Source organism: Notechis scutatus, chromosome 4 (assembly GCF_049901735.1).
Source record: "Notechis scutatus isolate UNSWTSFEM ecotype Mainland chromosome 4, rNotScu1.2, whole genome shotgun sequence".
NCBI classification, from domain to species: domain Eukaryota; kingdom Metazoa; phylum Chordata; class Lepidosauria; order Squamata; family Elapidae; genus Notechis; species Notechis scutatus.
Genome location: NC_142012.1, coordinates 126877641 through 126903908, shown reverse-complemented (window position 1 = coordinate 126903908; position 26268 = coordinate 126877641). Strand labels below are relative to the sequence as shown.

The window sequence follows — 26268 nt, the reverse complement described above, 5'->3', positions numbered from 1 at the left end:
GTTAAGACCCAAGCCAATCCACTTTTTGCTCGGAGATTGAATACAGCGGTTCATCAGCTATCATAAAAGTGCAACAACAGGTGTTTGTTACAGCCAGAGAGAAATAAAGGATCAACACCGGATTCGGTGACAGGTGCAGCGGAAAAAAAATAACGGGGGAAACTGTAAGAGTTTGAACTTCCGCGACAGGGATAACCCCAGAGACAGAGACTTTACTGCGATGGCGCGCCAATCTCTGGCGCCTCCTTAAGTCTCAGCCCGGCCTCTCGCCGCTTCCCCGCCCCCGGCCCTCCTTCCCCGCCAATTCGCCAAAGTCCTAGAATAAAGTTTGCTGTTAGCGGGGCGGGTAAGCTTTTAGCAAAGAAAGGAAGAGAGCCCGGCGGCGGTGGTTCCAGGGCACGCTCGTACTTTTTCGACCATGGCCTCGTCCGAACTGGCCCAAAAGTTGCAGAGACGACTGCTTCGAGACGGCAGCACCTCGGAGGCGCCTCCTGCAGAAGAGGATGACAGCTTTGCTCCTGAGCCGGTGGGTTCCGAAACGAGCCCCGAGGACCCGGCCGACCCGGCCGAGGATCGCAGTGCGCTGAATGCAGCTGCTGACCCGGAGCTGAGCGCCAAGCTGACTCGCAGGCAGGACATTAATGCCGGCGCGGCAGAGCCCCGCCTCGCCCAGGTCTTCAATCCCTACACGGAGTTTAAAGAGTTCACTCGCCGGCAGATCAAGGATATGGAGCGCTTATTTAGATTGTAAGCATCGTCTTAGCCCGCACTATCTCTTTACCGTTCTTATTTGTAATTTTCGATCTTGGCGAACTTGAAACGCCTGAGTAGTTTTCTGTAGTATTTATTTCCAAATCTTTCACAGATTCGAGCCTCCACGTATGTTTAAAACAAACCTAAGTTCCAACAGTGGTTTCTTAGTATCGATGAAGTCTGTGGAATCGTTGAAATTTAAAGTTTTTAAAACCTTTTATGCGGAAGTTCAAGATTTTTTGATATGAATCAAGCATGAGGCAGTTAGAGAAAGGACTTTGAAAAAGTTGCTTATAACTCTACCTGCACTGACAGAGGTCAATGTTTAATGAGAGTATTATTGACTCTAGAACAGGAGAATGCACAATACCTATATGCTAGATACATACTTTCTTGGGAGAAAGTTTTGTTAATTGTAGTAAGGTTTACTTTTGAGTAAACTTTTACAGAACTGTCCTGTGTATCACATTTTCCTCAACTGCTCTGATAAATTGAAAGGTAATGTGAAAAGTCACAATAAAACTGGCTAGATTCAATGGAATTTAAATAGCATGCACAGGATTGAAGACTAAAATATAGAGCAAATTCTGCAGATCCAGTAGCTTTTTTCAAAATGAATTATTGGTGTGGCTGTTCCCTTTTGTACTTCTGTGTTTATCATTTTAAAAAGATAAACTTCATCAATCTCTTCCCTCATGTGTTAATCTTAAAATTTCCAGTTCCTTCTTTTGCTGCTGTTCTTGCAAAATGGAAACTTGTAGTGTTTCTTTTTGCCAATTCTCTGTGTTGTGGGGAGAAAAAACATTCACTAGCTAAATTAAAAAGATCTTCAGTCCGCAGAACTGGAAGGGTCAAGTTAAATCTCCCTATTGTTAAGTTTGGTATCTTATCTCTGTGGTCAGGATTGGAGCAGCAGTTTATATTTGGCCATAAAAATCACACTGCACAAAAAACTTGACCTTCCCCACCCCCCTGCAAAGTCAACCATGGTTATATTTAGCTTGTGCTTTTAAGTAATAAAAGATGTACTATTTGTCACTTGTTCCAATTATGTTACTAAAAGAGGAATTGAAAAAGACTTTGGCCTGATTTGCTGTACATTTTTGATTGCTATTCCAACTTATTAACTATATAGTCATATAGCTGCTATTAAAGCAAGTCCTAGTGTTCAATATATATGGGCTAGTAAACTAAATTAATAGTATAGTCTGTGCTTGATTGAATTTAATGGGATTGGCTTCTGAATCCTGGGCCTTTTTATCCTTGTTCCTAACTATAATACAGACAACATTTTTATGACATCCCTGGGATGTCTTCATCCCATCCCCACCCTATGAGACAAATGTAAATCATTGTGAGCATCTAGTGGAAGCTGCAAGATGTGTGAAATCTGTTTTGCTTTGCCACCCACTATGTCAGAGATAGAATCACATGACCAGTAGTAAGTGAGATTGCCTGTTTCAAGCTATTTTTCCCTCCATTTCCCAATCTACTTCTCTGCTGTCAATCTGCTGGACATGACGGAATATAGGGAAAATTAAGTTCGTTCCAAGGCTTATAATGGTATAAGGGTGAAGTGTCATAACAGGCTGAAATAGCACAATATAGAGAAATATTGATATGCTTACCTCCCATTACTTTCTGATGAGGAAATTGTAAGTTGCTATTGATCAATTGTATAAAGAAAGGAAAGAGAAATTTTAAGTGTCTGTGATATTTTCATGATTGTTTTTAAAATTTTTATTCAGAATGGGATACAGGTGGAGAGGCACAGGAAAGAAACAGACCCCCCCCCAATTCCTTTTGCAGCACTATGAATGGTGGGTATTTTTCCTGTAGCCTGATGATCGGCTGAAGAGGGAGAACAGCATACTTGCCATTTTGCTGATTGTGAGTGCACTAAGTTAGGATAGCAACTTTCTGCAGTGAGTCAGAACAGAGATAGTAGCAGGATATGGATCAGCAATGTGGGAGGCAAATTTCAGGTTTTGAAACTGGAGTAATTTTTTGCTGACTCAAATATAGTTGGCTAGATTTTAGTAGCAGGAAAAGGATTTATGATATATTGATTGTCATACAGGAATTGTGAAAGCCCTGGTTCAGATATCTACTTAGTCACTGAGTTACTTTGGGCTGCTCCCTGACTGAGCATACACACTATGGTATGCCATTGGCTTGTTGAATAAATGATTTACAGATCATACAGAGTGACTGAGTTCAGGTTATATAGTAAACTGTTATTAGTTACTAAGCTAAACCTGAACATAGCAGTTTACATGTCACATTAAACTGTTAGGTACCCTGGTTATTGGTGAATTACCGTGATGTGTTTTCCATGATGTGTTAATCCAGTCGTTGTTATCACTATCTCTTAACCCGCAGAGGCAAAAGAAAGTACAGTATTTATTTGACTTATATGCCATCCAATTTATACATGTGTGACAGTTTTTGAAATTTTATTTATTTATTTATTTATTTATTTGATTTGATTTGCCAATTGTTTACAAGATAATAAGTATAAGTGTATACATAGTTGTGAATACATGAAATGGGTACATATAAGAAAAATAAAAGAATAAGAGAAACAATAGGACAGGGACGGTAGGCACGATGGTGCGCTTATGCACGCCCCCTACAGACCTCTTAGGAAAGGGTCAATAGTAGACAGTCTAAGGTTAAAGTTTTTGGGGTTTGGGGAAGAGACTACAGAGTCGGGTAGAGTATTCCAGACATTGACCACTCTATTGCTGAAGTCGTATTTCCTGCAATCAAGTTTGGTGCGGTTTACTTTGAGTTTGTATCTATTGTGTGCTCTTGTGTTGTTATGGTTGAAGCTGAAGTATTCATTGACAGGTAGGACATTGCAATGTATGATTTTATATACCATGCTTAAGTCAGACCGAAGACGGCGTAATTCAAGGTTTTCTAGTTTTAGAATTTCAAGTCTGGTGGCATAAGGTATTCTACAACGAGTAGAAGAGTGGAGAACTCTTCTTGTGAAATATTTCTGGACTTTCTCAATTGTGCTAATATCAGATACGTAATGAGGGTTCCAGACTGATGAACTGTATTCGAGTATTGGTCTAGCAAATGTTTTGTATGCTCTGGTTAGTAGTGTGATATTACCAGAGAAAAAACTACGTAGGATTAGGTTAACAACTCTTAATGCCTTTTTGGCTATGTAGTTGCAGTGGGCTCTAGCACTTAGATCATTAGAGGTGAGTATTCCAAGGTCCTTTACAGAGCTTGGGTCATCATCATCAAAATTTGCTTGATGCAGTTGCAGGAACAGTGATTCCAGAAGAGAAAAATGAAACAATTTATGAGGTTGAAGAAACAATAGCTTTACAATATTGATATGACAGCTGCAATAATACAGAGATTCCTCTCTGACATGTATCTTACAGGAGATGTTTCTGCTGAGTTAGGAGTTAAATTCACACCTTTGAGATAGACATCTAGACTTATAAAGCACATTCCTTGCTTAAGGAAGGAAAATTGTGCAATCTGTGCTACTGATGGAAAAAAAATTCTTGTCTGCTCAGCTCTCCTATAGAAACTGAAACTGATGTTTTTCCCCTACCTTACCCTTCCCATCCTTCAGCAGCCAATATAATTCTTTGTAGTTGGTTAAAAATGCTGCCATATGTAGCCATGTTAATTGAAGTTTCTGATTCAGAATATGATATCACAAGATACAAGTTGTCCACAACTTACAACAGTTCATTTAATGACTGTTGAAAGTTATAATGCCACTAAAATGTGACTTATGACCATTTTTCACAGTTACAACAGCATCCACATGATCAGGTTATCAAAATTCAGATGCTTGGCAACTGGTTCATATTTATGGCCATGTGTTTACCTTTTGCGATCTTCTCACAAGCAAAGTCAATGGAAAGCTAGGTTAATTTAACAACTGGGATACTAACTTATCAACTGCAGGGATTCACTTAATAACAAAAAGGCAAGAAAAAATCATAAAATGGGACAAAATTCACTTAACAAATGTTTCACTTAGTAACAGAAATTTTGGACTCAATTGTGGTTGTAAGTTGAGGACTTATTTGTGTCTATAGACCACAAATGGGCTGTGGACAAGTACTCAACAATGTTCTTTTTACTTTTTAGTTTGCACTGTTTTGTGAAAGTTACCTTAAAAGTCCTTGGTTTCAGTGCCTTTATTTCACTCAGACATGTAAATAGATGCTAACAGGTAAATAGCAAATAGATAATAAGATATCTTACATCAAGCTCTCAGAAACAAAACTCAAAAACAAAGCTGGATTTCTGGAATGCATGTATTGTTAGTAGATAATGTAACAGAATCTTAAAAACTGCAAAAGCCATTTGTCAAGTCAGCTTATACTCTCTGCAATGCAGGTGGAGTGTTTAGTCTTCTGAACTAAATACATTTTTTTTGTAATGATCCTGCTCTGTCTTTATCTTCCCAGAGTCTGTTAAACATTCCATGTTATTTACTTACCTGTGATAAGACAATTTCACCCTTGGTTGACCAAGAAGAGAAGTTTGTATGAAAAGAAAAAAGTCTTGTTTTTTCTTTCTGTTTATTGAATGCATATGTTTATGCATATTTTTTTAAAAACATATTTAAAAGTGAAATAAAACAAAATTACTACAGGTAGTTATCAAAGTTACAATAGTTTTTTTTTAACAGCCTCTGAAGCACTTCCAGCTATTGTAAAATGTGCCATGTATCCACAATCTCATGATTATAGTTTGGGTTTTTTGGCAATCTGTTTGCCAAGCCTCTCTATGATCACTGTTTGCAATCTTTTAATAGAATCATAGGGCTGGAAGGGACCTTGGAGGTCTTCTAGTCCAACTCTCTGCTCAAGGTAAGAGTTTTTATACCATCTCCGACAAACAGATGTCATATCTTTTATTGAAAACTTTGAAAAGCATCACAACTCCTAGAGGCAATTGATCAATCATTCTTACTGCTAAGAAATTCTTATTTCCCGATTGAATCTCCCTCTGACAAGTTTCCATCCATTGCTTCTTGTCCTGCCCTCAGGTGCTATGGAGAATAAATCAACACCTTCTTCCTGTGACAGCCCTTCAAGTATTGGAAGACTGATATCATTCTTCTCTGGGCCTTCTCTTCACTAGGCTAAACATACCTAGTTCCCTTAGCAGTTCATTGCATGATTTAGCCTCCAGATCCCTTATCATTTTTGTTGTTCTACTCTGCACTCTTTCTAGAGCAGGGTTGTTGGAACTCGATTTCATTAAGGGCCGCATCAGGTTTGTGTTTGACCTCAGAAGGCTGGGGTGGGCGTGGCCAGCTCATCACTTGTGTGATCAAATTCCACTTTTGCTTGTAGTTTGTTTTGCCAGCACTCTGCCAGCAAAAATGGAGCTCAATTTTTGGCTCCATTTTGCTGCGACGGCCTCCTGCAGCGCTCCATTTTTGGCTCCATTTTCGGCTGGCATGGCCTGCTCCATTTTCAGCTCTATTTTTGGCTGCAACCCTCCTGAGCTCCGTTTTCACTGGCAGAGCACTGCAGGAGGGCGTTGCAGCTGAAAATGGACTGTGCAGCCCTCCCGAGCTCTGTTTTTGCTGGCAGAGGCACCATGGTCCAGTCCTTCGCTGTTTCCAGGGTGGCCCCGCAGGCCAGATGTAAAATGACCCAGCGGATCAGATTTGGTCCACAGGCCTTGAGTTTGACACCCCTGTTCCCTGTTCTAGGGTATGAGTGTCATTTTAGAATTGTGGTAACCAAAACTAGATGCAGTATTCCAAGCGTGGTCTCAGCAGTGCAGTACTATTACTTATTATGATCTTGATGCTATTTCTCTGTTGATATAGCCTAGAACTGTATTAGTTTTTTGGCAGCTGCAGCATGCTGCTGACTCATACTTAAGTAGTGATCCACCAGGACACTTAGATCCCTCTCATATTTACTACTGTGGAACCAGCCACTTCCTATTCTATACCTGTGCATTTGGTTTTTCCGGCCTAAGTGCAAGACCTTACTTCTCTCATCACTGAACTGCATCTTGTTGGATGGGGCCTAATGTTCAGGTCTGTCAATATCCTTCTGAATATTGAATTCATCTTCCAAAGCATTGGCAATTCCCCCCCAGTTTGGTGTTCTCTGTAAATTTAATGAGTTCCCCTTCTATCCCTTCATCTAAAATAGATCATTTGTAAAGATGTTGAAGAGTCATGTCTAAGACAGACTCTTGAGATATCCTACTGTGTACTTCTCTCTGTGTAGTTATAGCTCAATTGAGAACTACATGCTCAGTGCAGTTGGTCAGCCAACTGTGAATCCGTCTGGTAGTAGCACTGCCTATCCCACATTGTTCTACTTGACCAAGACGTAGGCTGTAGTCTACTTTGTCAAAAGCCTTACTGAAGTCCAGATATACTATATTCATAACATTTCCCTGATCCATTAATTTAGTCACTTCGTCAAATAAAGGAATGAAATTTGTCTGGCATGATTTGATTTTAACAAACCCATGCTGGCTTCCTGTATTCACCTTGTTTATTTCTAGATGCCCACAAATCCACTGTTTGATTATCTTTTCCAGGATTTTCCCAGGTATTGATGTCAAGCTGATTGGCCTGCCATTTCCTGGATCCATTTTTTTGCTCTTTTTAAATATTGGAACCACATCAGTTCTTTTCCAGTTCTACCATGCTCCAGAAGCTCTGAAAGATTTCATTCAGTGGTTCTGAGATCACATCTGCCAGCTCCTTCATATATCACATCCTGGGATTTAAACCATTTGGTTCTGGAGATTTGAACTCATTCAAAGCAGATAGGTGTTCTCTTATTAATTTCTTATCAATCTTTTTTGCTGGTTTCCCCAGAAAGTCAGTGGGGAAGCCAACAAGGAAACTTGCAAGCTGCTGCCAACTGCCAAAAGGACTCCCTCTTGTTTCTGGGGACTGGCTGAAAGCTGCCTGCTGAGTCGAGTCGAGTAGAACAGAACAGAACAGAACAGAATTCTTTTATTGGTCAAGTGTGATTGGACACACAAGGAATTTGCCTTGGTGCAAATGCTCTCAGTGTACATAAAAGAAAAGATACATTTGTGAAGAGTCAAGAATCATAAGGTACAACACTTAATAATAGTCATAGGGTACAATAAGCAATCAAATCATACTAGGAAACAGTCCATATAAATCGTAAGGATACAAGCAACAAAGTTACAGTCATACAGTCACAAGTGGGAGGGGATGGGCGATAAGGAGTGATGAGAAGATTAATAGTAATAGTAGTGCAGACTTTGTAAATAGTTGGACACTGTTGAGGGGATTATTTGTTTAGCAGAGTGATGGCGTTCGAGAAAAAAACTGTTCTTGTGTCTAGTTGTTCTGGTGTGCAGGGCTCTATAGCGTCATTTTAAGGGAAGGAGTTGAAACAGTTTATGTCCGGGATGTGAGGGGTTTGTAAAATATTTTCACAGCCCTCTTTTTGACTCATGCAGTATACAGGTCCTCGATTGAAGGCAGATTGGTAGTAATTGTTTTTTCTGCAGTCCTAATTATCCTCTGAAGTCTGTGTCTGTTCTGTTGGGTTGCAGAACCAAACCAGACAGTTATACAGAGGTGCAGATGACAGACTCAATTCTAGATAGTAGGCCCAGCCCTCTGCTGGGCTGCAGAAAGAAGCCTTGGACCTGTAACCTAGCTGAGGTGTTATCTTCTGCATACAGAAGAGCACTGGGAATGCCATTGTTTTGAAGGCTAGAAAGATTTTTAGCCTTCAGAACAATGACTTTCACTACCTTTCTAGCCTTGTAGCAGTAGATAGTGAAATGACTCCGAATATTTAGAGATGGGGATCTGTTGTGGGTTCTGGATTAATTGGCTGTATCAGTTGACTTAGTTTTAGAGTTTGCGTAACATTCACTCAATGCCCCAGACGATAAGTTTGATTTTGGCAACAGGTTTTCAGCTTCTTGCCTTTCTGACACCAATCCTTGTTCATTTTTCAAATCCTGTTCATGATTTTTGTTTGCATCTGGATCCTACAACAGAGGAGCACAGCCTAATGTTTTTAGGACCATATTTCACCTCCAAAGTCTCGAGTGACAGCTTCCAGAGGCCTTAAAAAGTTGTTATTAAATTTTAAATATGTATAAATAGGTACTAGTATAGGGCAATGTTAATTTCTTTTGATGTAAAGATGTGGCCATTTCCCTACTTTATTTGTGAGTGGGATAGATATTTAAGTAGTAAATATAATTGCCAATATTGTGTCAACTAAAAAGCTAAAGTGCCAGTTTGGTGGATATTTGAAGGTATAAGAAAAGTAATGAAAACTTATTTGAAACACACTTTCATTATTTGATCCTAATTAAATGTATATAACCTTTGCTTATAGTCACCCTTAACTTAAAATGAGGACTTTTTAGAAAGGAAAATGTACAGTTACTAATTAAACTTAATCATGGCCTAGAGACAAGCTGGGGAGAGAGAATAGATAATTCCAAGAGGGAAAATGCTAATAAGTCTCTTTCAGATGAAATAACATGTGGCAAAACAAAGCAATTATTGTTCAGCATGGGAATTCCACAAGAGTTTTAGTCAGTTTGAGTAGAAAAATTCATAAATGCACATAACTGGAGTTTTAGCCAAACCACATGGCTTAAACTTTCACCAACTATGTCAGTATTTTATATCTTTTCAGTATAAGGTTATAACTGAACACTTTTTAGAAAGATAATATACACACATTCATTTATGTAATCAAAATGCTAGGTATAAACCCTAGCATCTTCACTGTAAGGGTAATTCCTCATGACAACCTAAGCTGCTTGTCTCCCCTGCTGCTCCTAGCTGTTCCTAAGCTGCCTTAAAAAAATTCCATCTGGATTGTACTGGTTTTGTAATGGGGCTAAGTTGAAGTTCAGACAGAACAGCAGCCACAGTAGACCCTGGCTGGTAGTTCTCTTGCTTCTTGTCCTACCAATTTATATAGGAAAGACAGCCCTTTCTAGATGTTTTCTGTGTGAATGTATGTCACTTATACTGAGTGCAACATTCCTTTGCTGTCTGAAGCATTACAAAAAAATTCAGATCATGATTTCTGCTCATTCTACAATTAAACAATGATGGTACTTGATTGAAATAGTCAAGGGCAATGCCACTTTGAACAAGACTACATACCTGAACCTCTGTCTTTTTAAAATGTTCATGGGACAGTTTAGTTTGTAAAGAATGTAAACAGTAGAATAAGAAATTGAAGATTGCTGAAGTGGCAACTTTACAGTGAGTCTTCTTTATTTTCTCCAGCACAAGGATTGGAAAGTCCACAGATGGTTTGACACATGTCTTTCTGCCCAGAGACTGAGTCCATAATCTTTGCCACGCCCCTGTCAACTGTCACTTTTCCCCAGTACGTGACTCAGTCTTGCCCTAAGAGGTTGTGGCAAAGATTGGCTCAAGATCTTCGGTCAGAAGTGTGGATTCTCCAGTTCGTTATTTAGCGCTGGCAGGTTAGATCTTGCAGCGATGCTACTTCTAGTGCATTTACATGTCCTGGTATATTTTTGTTTTTCTGATGGAATACTTTCATAGAATTTATATTTAAAAGTTTCATTTTCTGTTCTCAGAACATACATGAACAAAGTTTTTTAATTATTTTGAATAATGAAAGTGGTCCTTAAGGCAGACTGAAGGACATATTTATATATATATGTGTGTGTGTGTGTGTGTGTGTGTGTGTGTATTTATATGAAATAAGAATATAATAAATAACAACTTTGTTGTTCTGTTTCTTCTCAAGTGTGATAAGCAGGAAAAGAGTTTGAATGACCAAGACTTCTTTCATTTTTTAGTGGCATATTAGATTGCATATAATCATAGCAGGTCCATGACTATGAACTTAGGAATGCCTCAGTCATACAGAAATTGTGAATGAAGATAAAATTTTAATCTTTAAACAAGGGCTAAGCATTTGAATGGCTGTAATCTATTTGCTGTATATCTCTTTAAAATATTTTTGACATGCTTATTTAAAAAAATAGGAAGTGTTGAGACAAGGGATAAATAAATACAGGTAATCCTCAACCTACAATAGTTCATTTAATGACTATTCAAAGTTACAACAGCATTGAAAAAACTGACATGACTGTTTTTTACAATTATGACCATTGCAGCATCTCCATGGTCATATGATCAAAATTCAGATGCTTCACAACTGACTCATTTATGACGGTTGCAATGTCCTGGGGTCATGTGATCACCTTTTGAGACCTTCTGACAAGCAAAGTCAATGGGGAAGCCAAATGCACTTAACAACCATGTTACTATCTTTAACGACTGCACTAATTCACTTAACAACTGTGACAAGAATTGTCATAAAATGGGGCAAAATTCACTTAACAGATGTTTTGCTTAGCAACAAGATCAATTGTAATCATAAATTGAGGACTACCTATATATGAGGAAATTTGCTCAGTCTAATACCACTAGAAAAAGCATGCCTCATGCAAATAGTTTGTATTTATTTCTCCAAATGCTTGTGTGGGGAAACTTTATTTTTCATTTTGCACACAGGTTCCTCATGTGTCATCTCAGAACTGGGAATATGAAATGCATAATCCTGGTTCATAATCCTGGTTCAGATTCCTTGGATTGATCATGACGATGACTAATAAGTAATTAGCAATATAATCACAGTAACAGTTCTCAGTATGAACAGTCTGATTAGCTGAAGGACTTTTGCCAAAGAAAATTAGCCTCTTCTTTAATGGAAATAAAAACAAAGGAGCAAGAAGAAATTACTGCTCATTTGAAAGGAACACTAGGATTTCCTTGCCAAAGCCAAGTGAAATAAATATTGTCTTTGGGATCTGATACAAAATTCTAGCATGGGGTGCAACATTTACAGCAGTCAGTAAGAGCTGCTTTCTGGGAGTAGCAGTTTCCCTTGTGAATGATACACAGTCAACAAACACACCCACTTTAGGAATAGGGAATGAGTTAGATGGAACTTTGATATGGATTTTGTTTTCGATGCAGTTGTTTTACTGCATAGTTTTGGAGTGGAGCCACAGTTCAACTTTTTATTTTCTTTTTGGCTATGATCCAATCTCTTGTGCTGTAGCTTGTCTCTCTCCTTTGTCTTTGTGCTTTTTGAGTTAGCTAGTCTCTGTGGTATGAAGTTCTTTCTTGGTTAATCTAGTTTAAGAACAAGAAAAAAAATTCTCAATCAAAAAGGGAACTGGATTTTCTATTACAGTTTTCTATACAGTTTTCTATCTGTATTGTCCAATGGAAAATTCTGGAGAACTTGAAAGTTCTAAGTTTAGAGTTTAGAGTTCTATTACTCTAAAACTTTTGGTTTGCTATAATAAGTATGTCTTTTTGTGGATTTTAATCTTTTCTCTTCATCCATAGGACTACCTTGGTTTCTCACAATTCTTTTAATCTTAGTTTCTCCTTTCCTAATTAAGCTTTAAATTTTGCTTTGCATAAAATAAGCTTCCCTTAAAGTTATGGACATATCCACTTGTTTATCATTTGTTTAAAACTATCTGCCCAAACCTTGTGCTCTCCAGCAACTTGATGTATTTCCAATTAGCTTGTGTTATTTGTAGATTGTGTGAAAATTTTCTGGTTTTTATTTTCCTCATCATGGATTTGGAAGGAAGCAAATTAGGCCATATCTGCTCAGGGCAGATATCCAAAGCAAAGAATTAACCTCTACTTCCAATGAAGGAGAATTATATGATTTTCTAACATATATCAGCTTCTGCCTTCTAACCTAAATCCTTTATTCTATATCTGATCCAGGTCTTCTGTGAGACATCTGCCATGTATTTGAACAATGCTGTGATAGTCCAGTTTGGTGCAGTGGCTGAGTTGCTGGGCTACAAATCAGGAGACTGAATTTAGGCCTTCTTTAGCTATGAACGCCAAATGCATGACTCGGTTAGTTAGTCTTTCTTCAGCCCAATCTACCACACAGAATGTTGGTAGTAGGGAAAAAAGACATTCCTTTTCATTAAACAATTATTGTTCGACAATGTTAATTGTGCTTTAACTACCTCTGATAATTTTGGAGCAATTTTTTAACAGCTAAGCTGCTAAAAATGTTTCTTTGACTTGCTATCGGTAAAAGCAAGATAGCAAAAAGTTTTCCAGACTAGAACCATTTCCCTAGCCTCTTTCTTTCTAATGTTCTGACTTCTCACTTCTTAGCAGGCAGCAGTTAGAAAAGGGTTTGTTATATCATATTGACTTGCATTGAATTCTACTCTATAAAGTTTACCATATAAAGTGAGCAGTGAGATGGGTAGCATATAAATTTAATAAATAATGAAAAAAATATACACAAATTACTAACAGTATCTTTTTGTTGTATGTGGCATATCATTTTTATGTAATGTCTTGAAATATGTAGCAATATAAATTTTATATTATGCTAATAATATAGTTCCTGGGGCACTCCATAGTTTAATAAGGAGATCTGGATACAAAGTACCACAAATAATGCTTTAACCCTATTTGCTAGAAAATGAAGAATAAATATTACTGTATAGAGATACTGTCATGCCCCTGGTGGAGACTGACTCTGAGGGAGAGGAGGAACAGCCAAGAGGGAGTGGAAGTGTGGCTCCCGAGGTTGTGGAGGAGGCTGGGGAAGGGCAGAGGCCATCTGAGCAGTCAGAGGAGGACCCAGGCCCATCCCCTATCTATTCTAGGGCACGCAGGGAGGAGAGGATAAGGGAGAGATGTGGTTTCCTCGGGAGGAGAGGGCCTTGATCCTGTTCATGGGCTGCAGGTGTGACAACTGATTAAGAGTTTGGACCTGCGTACTGGCAAATGCTGGAAACAAATTGTGTAAATATCTCTATAGTTCCTCTGAGTTTGGCATCCTTCCCAGTGTGTGTTATCTGCGGACATCCTCCAGCCCTTATCTTGCCTGGTTTGTGTTGTTTTTTTTCTTCTTCATGTAACTGTGTGGGAGTTTTTTTTGTCTTCCATCAAAGATATTTGGAGCTTGGAAGCAAACTGAAGGAATAAAAGGGGCTTCACCTGTTTTCTGTGACTGTTTGTTTTGTATCCCACCCTAGGTCATCACAGATACAAGCCCAACTTTGAACCTGTACCACACGATGAGAATAGCGAAATACCAGTATTTTTCTCTCTCACTGCCTTGATTGAAAACTGTCCAAAGGCAGCTCTCAAGTTGCCTCATACCCTATTAGGGAAGGATAGACAGGATAATATATCTTGAGGCTGCTGAGATATGTTTACAAGACATTTTATCAATCCAATTTATTGCGTTTGCTCTGACATAGATCCCACTTTTACAGAAACAAGTTGGATAACTCAGGCAACATTTTGTGGGGTTATCTTTGTAGTTTCAGAGAATATAGATATGATTCTCAAAAATGAGTTCTGCTATCTGTGGTATGTATCTATGCTTGCACAGATAGCAGAACTCAGGAAGCTGGGTGAATCATATACTTTTGGATTAGAGGTAGTATATGGTCATCTGAAAGTGGGTGGGCTGGATAGGCAGGTAATATACCACTTTGAAAGAGGTGATCTCCTGATTCAATCAGACTAAATAGCTTCCAATCAGTATCTACCCTTCTTGGAAAAGTTTGTGGAGAAGATAGTAAGACTACAACTACAAAGAATCTTGAATGAAGTAAATTATGTAGATTGGTTTCAGTTGGGTTTTTAATCCACGAATGGGACTGAAATTCCATAGGCCATCTTGGAAAACTTGAACAGGAAGGTATTGCCTTCCTATTCCTATTGGATCTCTCAGTGGCATTCAGTGCCATTGACATGATAACCATTTGAACTATCTCCCAGCCAGAGTTATAAATGGAAGTACTGTTTTACAATGTCATGTTGCTACTTAATTGAGCAGACTCAATCAGTGGTAATGGGAGAAAAGCCACCCCTTGTTTATGGTTCTGCAGGGCTCAATTGTTTTTTTCTGTGTTGTTTAACTCCTTCAGAAATGGCTTACTCCTTCAAATCTCTTGCTTTTGATGGTTTATGTCATTGTCAGGATTTCATGAGTACTTCATATATCCTGATACTAAACATCTTATAATTACTGCCTTTTGTTTCAATTAAACCAGTTAAATATAAACTTCCTTCTTAATAGCACTTAACAGTTATATTTTCCTAAGAAAAGAAATAAAAGTCACTTTAGTGGTTAAGGCTCCAAGCTAGAAATGGGAGACCATTACTTCTAGTCCTGCCTTGTCACGAAGCCAGATGGATAACTTTGGGCCAGTTGCTGTCTCAGCTCTAGGAAGAAAGCAAAGGCAAAACTCCTGAAATCTTGTCAAGAAAACTCCTTGGACTTGTACAGGAGGTTACCAGGAGTCAAAAACTGGCTCCAAGGAACCAAGAAAAAAAAAAGGAGGAAAAGGATATGATGAAACAAGTCCGTCTACTGGCTTGTGTCTTTTTGCCACTCTTAGAAATTTGTGTTCAAACAAGGGTGAAGATTTTTTGTGGAACTGTTGAGGGTTGTTAAACTGTGATAAATTCTAATTTTGCTTTATTAGATATTTTATTAGACTCACTTCCTCAGTAGTTTAGTTGTTCTACTCTTCTCCCCCACCCCAAATTTTGACTTTTTGTTAACATTCTCAGAGGGCAAATAGATTCTTAAGTATTATCAGTTAAGCTCCTTGGCATTTTTTAACTTGGTATGGGTCATCTAGAATGAGTTTCTTGGATTGTGATCAACATTAAGGAAGAGTTAATGTGCTCATTCAAGTTTACTTGATTGCAATTTATTTCATCTATGGAATTCATAACTATCTTTACTAAAAGTCAAAGAGGCATTATCTTTTATATACCCTCTGTCATACAGGCAATACAGCTGCCTGTACTAAAGATAATGAATGGTAGTTTGTTGTTTCAGATATTTTCATAAGCAATTTATGGTAAGGGAAGGAAATATAATAGATGATAAAATTTCCATTTATTTATTTGACATATCCTGTCTTATGTGTATTAAATGTTTAGTATGAAAAGTATAAAATTACAAATCCAAATAAAAATACTTTAGATTAAAAAGTAAAAGAAAATGGGTGGCTGAATGCTGCTACTGAGGCATGATAAAACCGTCACCCTTTTGAGGCATGATGAAATCGTCACCCTTTACTCATTGAGCTCTTTCTTGTCTTGAAAAACAAGTTTGTCTTCCTTGCTTCACAAGCTCACTGGCTAGATTTGTACTTTTTAAAATGGTCTCAGAAAAAAAGTGCTCCTTTAATTTGTGTTTGTATACTGCTGAGCTGGTTTATCTACGGCTTGCTCTTGCTGAATTGAAAACAGATTGAATATTCTGTAGCCTCTTTGCTTTTTGTGGCAGTGTAACTTTGGAAAGCTATGCTTTGAAGGAAAGATCTGGCACAGCATACTGAACACCTATTGTAATACTATGATAGAGCAATGCTTTGCCATCTCAACCCACTTCTGGCAAGACCCAGTTTCTCACAATCTTTGCTTTGTGTTGTTTCTGTGCTGGAATGATGGATATGAGAGACTGCTCGCTGGCTGTGGATCCTGATTCAGTTAACCCTTCTGGAGCTATTGCTGTTCTCGCAAAACTCCCATTACAATTCGTGCAGCTCCCATAAAAACCTCTTTTTCAGAGTGGCAGGATGCCATACTTTGCTTTTGTAATTTTTGTTTGTGAAATTTTGATTTGGGCAGTGACCCAGTAGGCGGAGAAAGAATGAGAATGACATTTCCTGGGATTGTAATGACTACTTCTGTGTTACAGCCCTTCTTTGAATAGAGGAAATACCTTACTGCAATTCTTCTATCATTGCAAGTGCATCATTGTTATAGGGGGGGAAGTATCCTATTTTTTGATGTGTTATACAAGTGTTTAGGCTCCTTGTATGTTACTTTTACAGAATTTGGCACAGTTGACGTTCTTATCTGATAGCTGAGATTCATATCTACTAACTATCTTTTGGGCATAATATAGCCCATTATCTTTACTGAAATCATTTATGTCCATATTTTTGTTTTTGGACTGGAGGCATCCTCATAAAATGTAACAATAAACTGTAATAGTTACTTATATCCCTACCGTGTGATTATTTATCATCCTGACTTCAGAGAAGGGGTGGGTATTAATTTTCCTGAGACTGTTGTAGCGGAGTGAACTAATAGGGCTGTTGACGCCACTGTCCTGAGCTGGACAGAAACAGCCAAAAGGGTGGATGTGGTCCATGGGGAGATGAATGCCCAGGTCTGCTTCAGATTCTAAACCTACTTGCGGCCCATGGGCCGGATGCATCAAACATTGGCCACACCCACGCCCAGTTTAGTGAATGGGAAAAAAGTCCTGTCACATGACACTGCCATGACGCAAGTTTGCCACCCCTGACCTAAACAATCATCAAAAGCTTTAGAAAAATCTAATTTGGCAAGTTTTGAAAAACAGCTACAATGCACAAATGGAGGTATAAAGTATAATATAGGGAGGAAATGCATTGCACCAATTGGCTGGCTGTTTGAAGTTGTTTCTCCCCAAGTGGAACTGAGATATGATCTTCTTCCATCATCCATAGTTTATTTATTTCTGTTTAAACTACAGGTAATCTTCAACTTACAATTGTAATTGAGCCTGAAATTGTGGTCATAAGTTGTGCTGGTTGTTAAGCAAGTTACCACATGATCGCACCTGGTTTTACAACCTTTTTTGCAGTGATCATTAATTTGATTGTTAAATGAACACAGCATTTGTTAAGTAAATCCATTGTCTGTCATGGGCATTTTTTGCTGGAAATGTCAAGTAAATGTCCATTTCTGGGGAAAAACCACCCACTGTAAATCATGTAATTTGACCACAGGATGCTGCAGACCCAGTTTCCAAGTGCCCCAAATGTGATCACATGACCAGGGGAAGGCAGTTGTCAAAACTTCAAATCTCTGTTGTAAGTAGCCTTGGGGAGGCCTGTTGTAAATTAGATTGTTACTAGGTGATTGAAAGTCAGCGACTACCTGTATGGAGGTCAAAGACCACTTGAAGGTTACCATGGTCCAGAATGTGGCTATGCAGGTAGTTATTGCTGTTTCCCAATTTCCCAATGGCTACTTGTTGTTTTCTAGGTGCAATTAAAGATTGTTCTTCATGTGTAATGCCTTCATGACTTAGGGGATATGGTTATCTTTGAGATAATTTGTTATTGTTTTTAGATCAGATAAAGTTAATGAGATCCAGATCCCAGTGTAAACCATTATCATCCTATGGAACAAGAACATGTGCCTACTTTGTAACTGTGTCTGTCTTGTGTGGTAACATTCCCTCTGAAGTCCTCGCAGCCTGCTCTGAAGTGAATATTGTATTGTATTGAATATTGTATTTTGGTCTTTGATTATGACTGCTGATTATGTGTATTCTGTCCCAATGCAATGTATCTGTTGCTGGCATTTGGTTGTTGTTAATTCTGTTGTTTTTGTTTCTCCATATTGTTTTTATTCTCTTATTTTAACCCTAATGTATAAGCCATCAGATTTGGAGATGTCCTGAACAGACTATCATGCATTGCCTAACAGTCTATCTTCCTGAATACCCTGGATAATTTCATACATAACATTCGGTTACTGTAGGCTCTTTTCCATTGAGAATTGCTGAAGTTGCACAATTTTATATCCTTTCGGACCACTATGGACATATCTTAACTATACTTGCCTCTATGCATCTAGTAAGACACATGCTGGATTTTATATTCTATTCAGTGCAGTCATGATCTGAACTTTGAAACATTTCTTGATGATTCCATTATCATAGACCAAGGGTCTTCAAACTTGACAGCTTTAAGACTTGTGGACTTCAACTCCCAGAATTCCTAACATGACTGGAGGAGGAATTCTGGGAGTTGAAGTCCACAAGTCTTAAAGCTGTCAAGTTTGAAGACCCCTGTCATAGACAATTAACTCCCTGGTCATTTACACTTAAGCAACAAACCTCTTCAGGATGAAGATTCTGTTAAAATGTTCTGAACCATGTGCCTGAAACATTTGGATTTTCTAAATTTGGGGAATTTCTTCTTTGTCAATCATGCTAACAAAGCCCCAGCTGATTTGTGGAATAGAAATAGTCCCAGGTGGATGACAGTATTGCTCCCAAGTGACATTTTCTCCAATGAGCTGCTCCGAGCGTCCAGTAGTGGTAGGTGCTTAGTCTCTGCTCAGATAGGCTGGGCTTAATTGATAGGACGCTCCTCCTCCTCCTCCACGGTCTCCTCCTTAACGTCCCCCCGTTTTAGCTCAGCCTTCAGTGGATAGGTAGCTTTCTCCTTGGCCAGAATAGGAACGAGTTTTGAGGTTTGATCTTTCATCAGTAAATTCTAAATTCACATCACATAGAGATCCAACGGCAATTAGAGCTCGAAGCTGTCGGAATTACTATCAGATCGGCAACAGCGATCTGGTCGCATTCACGGCGATTGGGGCCAGATGCTAATAGACTTGCCATTGTGATTCTTTGAACCGCGCTATTTTAATAAAAGGGGGCTTGTCCTTTTTTGTCTGAGGTGATTCCTTCCGACGGAGAATGAAGGAGTGGGGGCATCAGAGCTCTTATTCTCCCCTCTTCGCCTCTCAATCACAGAGGAGCCATTTTTCAGGCGATTGGGACAGTGAAGGTTTGCTGTATTTGGTGCTCAATTTAACGGCCAGTGCCATTTTAACATGGTCCCCTGCTGCCTTTTTGGCATGCAATCTAATGGCCTGCACCATTCTCAAATTGCATCGAGTGGAACTTCCATCTAATTTTTGTTTGACTGCTGAGAGGTTTTAACCCCCTTCAGGGCTCTCAGTGCAGAGATCGGGGGCAAGAAATCAACTCCCATTCTTTCGGCTTAGCAAGATTAATTACTTTAGTTGGCAGCCCTCACAGTTCATATAATACACAGCAGCACAACAGCGAGTACCAAGGCCTGTGTCCACCTGTGCAGGCAGCTGTTGAGGTATGGTATTGAGGCATTGATAACTTCATTTATTCATATATAGATATATAAAAATTATATAATAATAATTATAATAATAATATCATATCATATATACATATATGTTTATAGATAACAATAACAATAATAATAATAAACTTATCTCGAATTGATAGTTACAAAGAAATAAACCAAAAAAGGGGAGTAAGTATTTATAGGGCTCCCTGCCCTGTCTTGGAGCAGGACCCCGCACGTGCCAACCGTCCACATACATTTTGCCTCGTAGGTTTGAGAGTCGTTAAAGAGTCGTAATGGCAAGCAGAAATAGCTCTAAGGCATGGGCCCAAGACAAGTCAAAACGAGCTAAGGGTCCTTCAAAGGCCGCAGAAAAGGATGCCAATAGATGCCAAAAGGCACATCAAAAAGTGCACAAGCGAGGCTGAAAAGAATTCCCAGCCACCTACTCCAGCTAGGCTGCCTCAGGTTCAGGGCACCCCTGTACCCTTAGACTTGTTCATGCCATCTAGGCCGACTAACACCGGACCTGCCTAACATGGTCCCTCATCAGGTGCACCTGCTCCAAAGTGAGCCCCTGAGGCTACCCTCACACCAACGGTGACTGGACTCTGCCAAGAGGAGTTCCTTCCAGAGGAGGTCCCAGAGAGAATGAAAGCATGGATGGAGCTAGCGATCCGCAGAGGAATCGCAGCGGGGGTGCAACAAACTGTGATGGCCAGGCACATTCCAGTTGCTGAATGCGACCCACAGTCTGTACAGTCTCTATGCAGAACGGATCTGCATTACCCTCAGGTACCTCCCCAAGAGGAGTTTTCTATGATTTCTCATACATCCACATGATTTGCAGCAGGAGGAAGAACAAGAGGACGAAATGGAACAAGTTGAGGCAGAGTCAGTAGATGACAGTGACCCAGTCCTGTTGGAGGTGGACCCCCTCGAAAGAGGCATGTCGGATGATGAAGGCATCATGCCTGACCAACTGACCTTTACGGGGCCGTTCCGTCCTCAACTATTCAAATCATTCCTCTTCAAGGCCAAAAACACTGCTTGGCTTGATAAATCTCCCCCCTTGCCCAAAAACCAGGATCACAAGGGGAGTCAGAGGATTTGATTTTCTCCCAACCAATTACTGAAATGGATGTTATCCCAGTCCCGCAGATGTTTTTGGATCTGGTCCAGAAACAATGGGCTTTGGCAGCAGCGTACCCCGCCCCCACAGGATATGACAGAAAGTTTTGCAATTTGGCACCAGAATTTTCCAACTCCCTCAATACTCCAGAGGTAGATGATCCGGTGGTAGCCTTAGCATTCTCCTCTGCGATTCCCAACGAAGCAGAGGAGGCTCTCACACCAGAAGAGAAAAGAGCTGAGTTAGCTCTCCGCAAGGTGCATCAGTGAGATGCGTGGGCCATAAGGGCGGCAATGGCTGCATCTTTTTTCACTAGATCTTCCCTCAGATGGCTCCGTCATCTGAGGGAAGCCATTCCAAATTCTAATATCAGGGCGCATCAGACATCACCAAACTAATTCTGGATGCAGAATTCTCTGCGGATGCAACATTCAATGCGGTCAAATTTTCAGCAGGAGCCATGGCATTGCAGGTTACAGATCACCGATTGCTATGGCTTAAGCACTGGCAAGCTGATACTAAACACAAATAGAAGCTTGCCTCTTCCCCAATTTTGGGAGACAAATTGTTTGGCGCTGTCCATGAACTGCTTCTGATAGAAACCAGAAGTAAGAAAAAGATATTCCCCTCCTTTTTTCATCTCCCAGATAACAGAAATTACCAGCCCTTTTGGAGAGGTTCCTTTCGCCCCTCCTATCAGGGACAATATTCTCCAGGATTCCAGAGGGTATCTGGCTTTAGGAACGGCCAACAGTCAGATAGATCGGATTTTGCTGACAGGAACCGAAGGAGAGGGCAAGGTAAAAGATCGTTCCAGGGGGCAGGAAACAGGAGCTTCCGCCACCCAAAACCAATTCAGAGATTACGCTCCCATTGGAGGACGACTAAAACTCTTTGCAGACTGTTGGGATTCCTCTACCTCAGATTCCTGGGTTCGAGCCACGATTAGATTTGGCCTGGCTCTGGAATTCCAGTCTACACCCCTGAACTTTTTCATGACATGCCCTCTCTCCAGAAACCCTGTTAAAAGGAACCTGATGGATACAGCTATCAGACACCTACTGGAGATCTGTGCCATGCAACCTGTGACTCTGGATCAGCAAGGGCAAGGTTTCTACTCACTACTCTTTGTCGTCCCGAAGAGTTCGGGGGGGTGGGGTGGAGGACAATTTTAGATTTAAAACAACTCAATCGTTCCCTAGTCTATCAAAAGGTTTAAGATGAATACATTGCAATCCATTCTGCTTAGCATAAGAAAGGGCAACTTTTTAACATCCACTGACTTAACAGAGGACTATCTACACATTCCAATTAAACCCTCACACAGCAAATTTCTCATATTTTGTTATAACAACCAACATTTTGAATATGTCGCTCTACCCTTTGGGTTGTCATCTGCCCCAAGGACATTTACAAAGGTCTTGGCAAAGGTCCTCTGGCCGCCCTTCTCAGGGGTATACCTGTAAAACTGTAGTGCTACCTGAATGACATTTTGCTTTTATCATCCTCATCCAGACAGACAGAATTGGATACTCAAATTACCTTACAAAACCTTCAACAACACAGTTTTTCCATTAATTGGGCAAAGAATAATTTGTCTCCTTCAACTGGTTTATCTCACCTGGGCACTGTAATAGATACTGTAAAAGGGAAAGTGTTCCTATCCCGAGAGACAGGAAAGCATTAGAAAATTAGCTCAGATCAGAACCCTTAAGCAGATTCCCCTAGCCAACTTGTCCAAATTATTGGGGAAAATGATCTCCTGTGTTTCTGGGCCCGGTTCCACGCAAGATCACTGCAATGGTACCTACTTCCATACCAACGGTTGGGACAAAGCAACTCCAAGGCCCGTGTCATTGTACCATCGAAGGTCCTGATATCTCTGCATTGGTGGACCGCTCCGACCATCAACAAAGGTCGCCCCTTTAAAGAGCCCCACAGACTCACCATCACTACAGATGCCAGCCTGTTTGGATGGGGAGCACACTTCCAATCCCTCACGACTCAAGAGTGTTGGTCAGCAGCAGAATAATTGTTCAGCATAAACTGGTTGGAGCTCAAGGCAGTCCATCTGGCTCTTCACAGTTTCCTTCCACATATTCGGGCAAAGAACATCCTCATACTTACCGGCAACGTCACAACAAAGGCCCATATAAACAGGCAAGGGGGTACCCACTCGAGACAACTTATGAGGGAATCAGAGAGACTGTGTCTTTGGGCGGAAAGGAACTTGCTCTCCATCAGGGCAGAGCATATTTCAGGCTTGTCAAACACCCAGGTGGACTGGTTAAGCAGGGCCACAGTCGATCAATCAGAGTGGCGCCTGCACCCGGATTTGCTTCAGGAAGCGGTACAGAAATTTGATCAACTGGTCATAGATCTGTTCGCTTCTCCCCTGAACTCGCAGCTCCTGAGATTCATCTCAAGGCACCCATCCCAAGGAGTGGAGAACATCAACGCCCTACGTTGCCTGTGGCCCTGGGACTCCAAAATGCCTTTCCCCCTCTCCTAGTGATTCCCAGGGTAGTCCAAAAACTTTTGGAAGAAAAAGCAGAGCTGTTGTTGGTGAGCCCATACTGGCCCAGGAGGCTGTGGTTCGCAGACCTCAGGGGTCTGTCGACAGAAGAACCTTGGAGGATTCCGCTGCACAGAGTTTTGCTCACCTAGGGTCCGATTCAACACCCGGACCCTCAATGGCTCCACCTAGCCATATGGAGGTTGAGCGGAGACATCTAAGAAATGAGAATCTCTCGAACAGGGTAATCACCACCATCCAAGCAGCTCGCCGCCCTTCAACAAACCACATATATAATACTACATGGAATATTTTCTATAAATGATGTGTCAAATCCAACGTTGATCAATTTTCTCTGTCAGTGGCACAAGTATTGGAGTTCCTTCAAGAGGGTCTTGACAAGGGTCTCTCACTGAACACCTTGAGATGACAGGTGGTGGCCCTAGCCTTGGTCTTTACCTGGAAAGGTCTAAGATCTATCTCACACCACCCACACATACAGAGTTTTATTCAGGGAGCCACAAATTTATGCCTTCTGGTGGTGCACCATTACCCGACCTGGGACCTTAACAAGGTCCTCACGGCTCTCACAAAGGGCCCCTTCGAACCACTGAAAACTACGAGTCTCCATTTTCTCACATACAAAGTAGTTTTCCTGGTAGCAATAACATCAGCACAACGTATCTCAGAACTAGCAGCCTTATCAGCCCAACAAGACCTTTGTATTTTTCATGTTGACAGAGTGGTTCTTCATCCAGACCCTGCTTTCATCCCAAAAATTAATTCGGCTTTCCACAGGGCACAAGAACTTGTTCTTCCGAACTTTTGCCTGAGACCGTCTCAGGGGCTAGAACATCAATGGCATCAACTAGGTGTACGGAGAACTCTCCGTACGTATTTACACCAAACAGCTCCTTTCAGGAAGACTAAGGCTCTTTTCATTTCCTTTCAGCCAACCACTCAGGGGCACAAAATCTCACCTTCAACTATAGGGAGGTGGTTGAAAGCTGCAATCGCTAAGGTGTACGAGACTCAATCATTACCAGTGCCTAAGGGCATAACAGCGCATTTGGCCAGGAGTGCCACAACTTCAGCGGCTTGGGCCATACAAACGCCAATAGCAGAAATATGTTGGGTGGCAACATGGGCTTCCCCATCGCCCTTCATTAAACATTACAAAATTGGTGTGTTTACTTCTGCTGAGGCCTCCTTTGGTAGGAGAATTTTGCAACAGGTCCACATGGACCTTGGGGGGACTCCACTCCGGACAGAGATCCTCCCATAGGACAAGCCAAGCTTTGGTATGTCCCACTACTGGATGCTCGGAGCAGCTCATTGGAGAAAGGGCATTAGTACTTACCTGATACCACCTGTTCTCTGTGAGCTGCGACGAGCATCCAGCTCCACCCAATTTCCGTCTGGTGGGATCCTGTTCCAACCAACAATTAACCAAGGTAAAAAAAGGCGAGGGTTACATCACTTTGTCTTTGCCAAAACTGGGGGACGCTAAGGAGGAACCCGTGGAGGAGGAGGAGCATCCTATCAATTAAGCCCAGCCTATCTGAGCAGAGACTATGCACCTCCCACTACTGGATGCTCAATGCAGCTCACAGAGAACGGGCATATCAGGTAAGTACCAATGCCCTTTCCCTCCCACCAAGCAGAATAAACTATTTTATTTACTAGGCACCTGAGCATGTTGAAATGGATCATCTGATCGATGGATTCTTGGGACAGATCAAACTGAATGCAGATTAAAGCCCATTTTAAGAAAGTAGTACTGTATCTCTGATACAGCTCTCATTGGCCCAGAAAATCTGTACAATTATAGTCCAGTTTCAATTATTCCATTTCTGGAAAAACTGACTGAAAAAAAATAGACATCTTAATAGTTCTAAATATAGCTGAGGCATACAGATTATCTGGCCTCTAAGCCAGGATATTATATTGAAATTGTTCTAGTTATTTGGTGAATAACCTGTGCTAGAAACTGGATTGGAAAGTTGATTTACTTCTTGGTGGCTGTTCTTTCTTATTAATGACCAGTAAGCAATCCATATTCTTGCACATTGCCTCTGTATGACAATGGGCTGGATGAGGGATAGCAAATAGCACACAAATTTATTATTATTTATTTGATTTGTCAATCGCTTACAAGATAATAGGTATAAGAATAAACATGAGTATGAATACAGGACATAAGTACGAATAAATGGGGACAATAGGACAGGGATAGTAAGGCACGATTGTGCACTTATGCACGCCCCTTAAAATTTTATAAATAAAAATTTGATTTTGGAGTTTGAGGTTCAACCAGTTTTGAATGAAGTTGTACTTTCCCCGAAAAAACAGGTCTACTGTCTGGGAGTGCTGCTTGATTTTCAGTTGTGACTGGATTCACAGGTAGCAATTGTGGCAGTGATGGTATTAAGGAAAAGTGTCTCTAAGTTGCAGTTGGTGACAACTAGGCTGTTTACTGGTAACAAGGTACTAGGATCATACACCTTTAATGTAGGATCTGCATTGATTACCACTTGCTGATTGGGCACAATTTCTGTAGTAGAGCATTGAATTTAAAAGCCTTAAATGACTTAAGGCTGTTAAAGGATAATTGTTTTAAAAGATCACCTCTCCCATTATGAATACACTCAGGTTTTAAGTTCTGCAGAAGAAGTTTTTTTGGAAATGTTTCTGCTGTCAAAGACTGTCTTTAAAGCAAGCCAAAGAAAATCTCCTTTGGCATTGCTGCCAGTATGCTCCTATGTTGCATTTGGATCCTGCTCTTTTAGTATTAGAAAATCTGTTTTTAAAAGAGCTTCATGTCTTTCGCCAGGTTCTTAACTGACTTTAGTATCAGCTTTGGAGTTTATTTTAGATTATTTTTCTCTATTTGCATTAAAATATATTAGCTGCT

The 26268-nt window shown here is 40.3% G+C and overlaps 1 protein-coding gene across 1 annotated transcript in view; it reads left to right on the top strand.

The window, feature by feature from the left end:
• Positions 1-349: 349 nt before the first annotated feature.
• EFHD1 (EF-hand domain family member D1) overlaps positions 350-26268 on the top strand; it is a 47638-nt gene continuing 21719 nt past the window's right edge. Inside the window, exon 1 of the mRNA XM_026685362.2 lies at positions 350-747. Within this exon, the coding sequence (XP_026541147.1) occupies positions 419-747 (329 nt within the window). The 5' untranslated portion in view covers positions 350-418. The remainder of the gene's footprint in view (positions 748-26268) is intronic.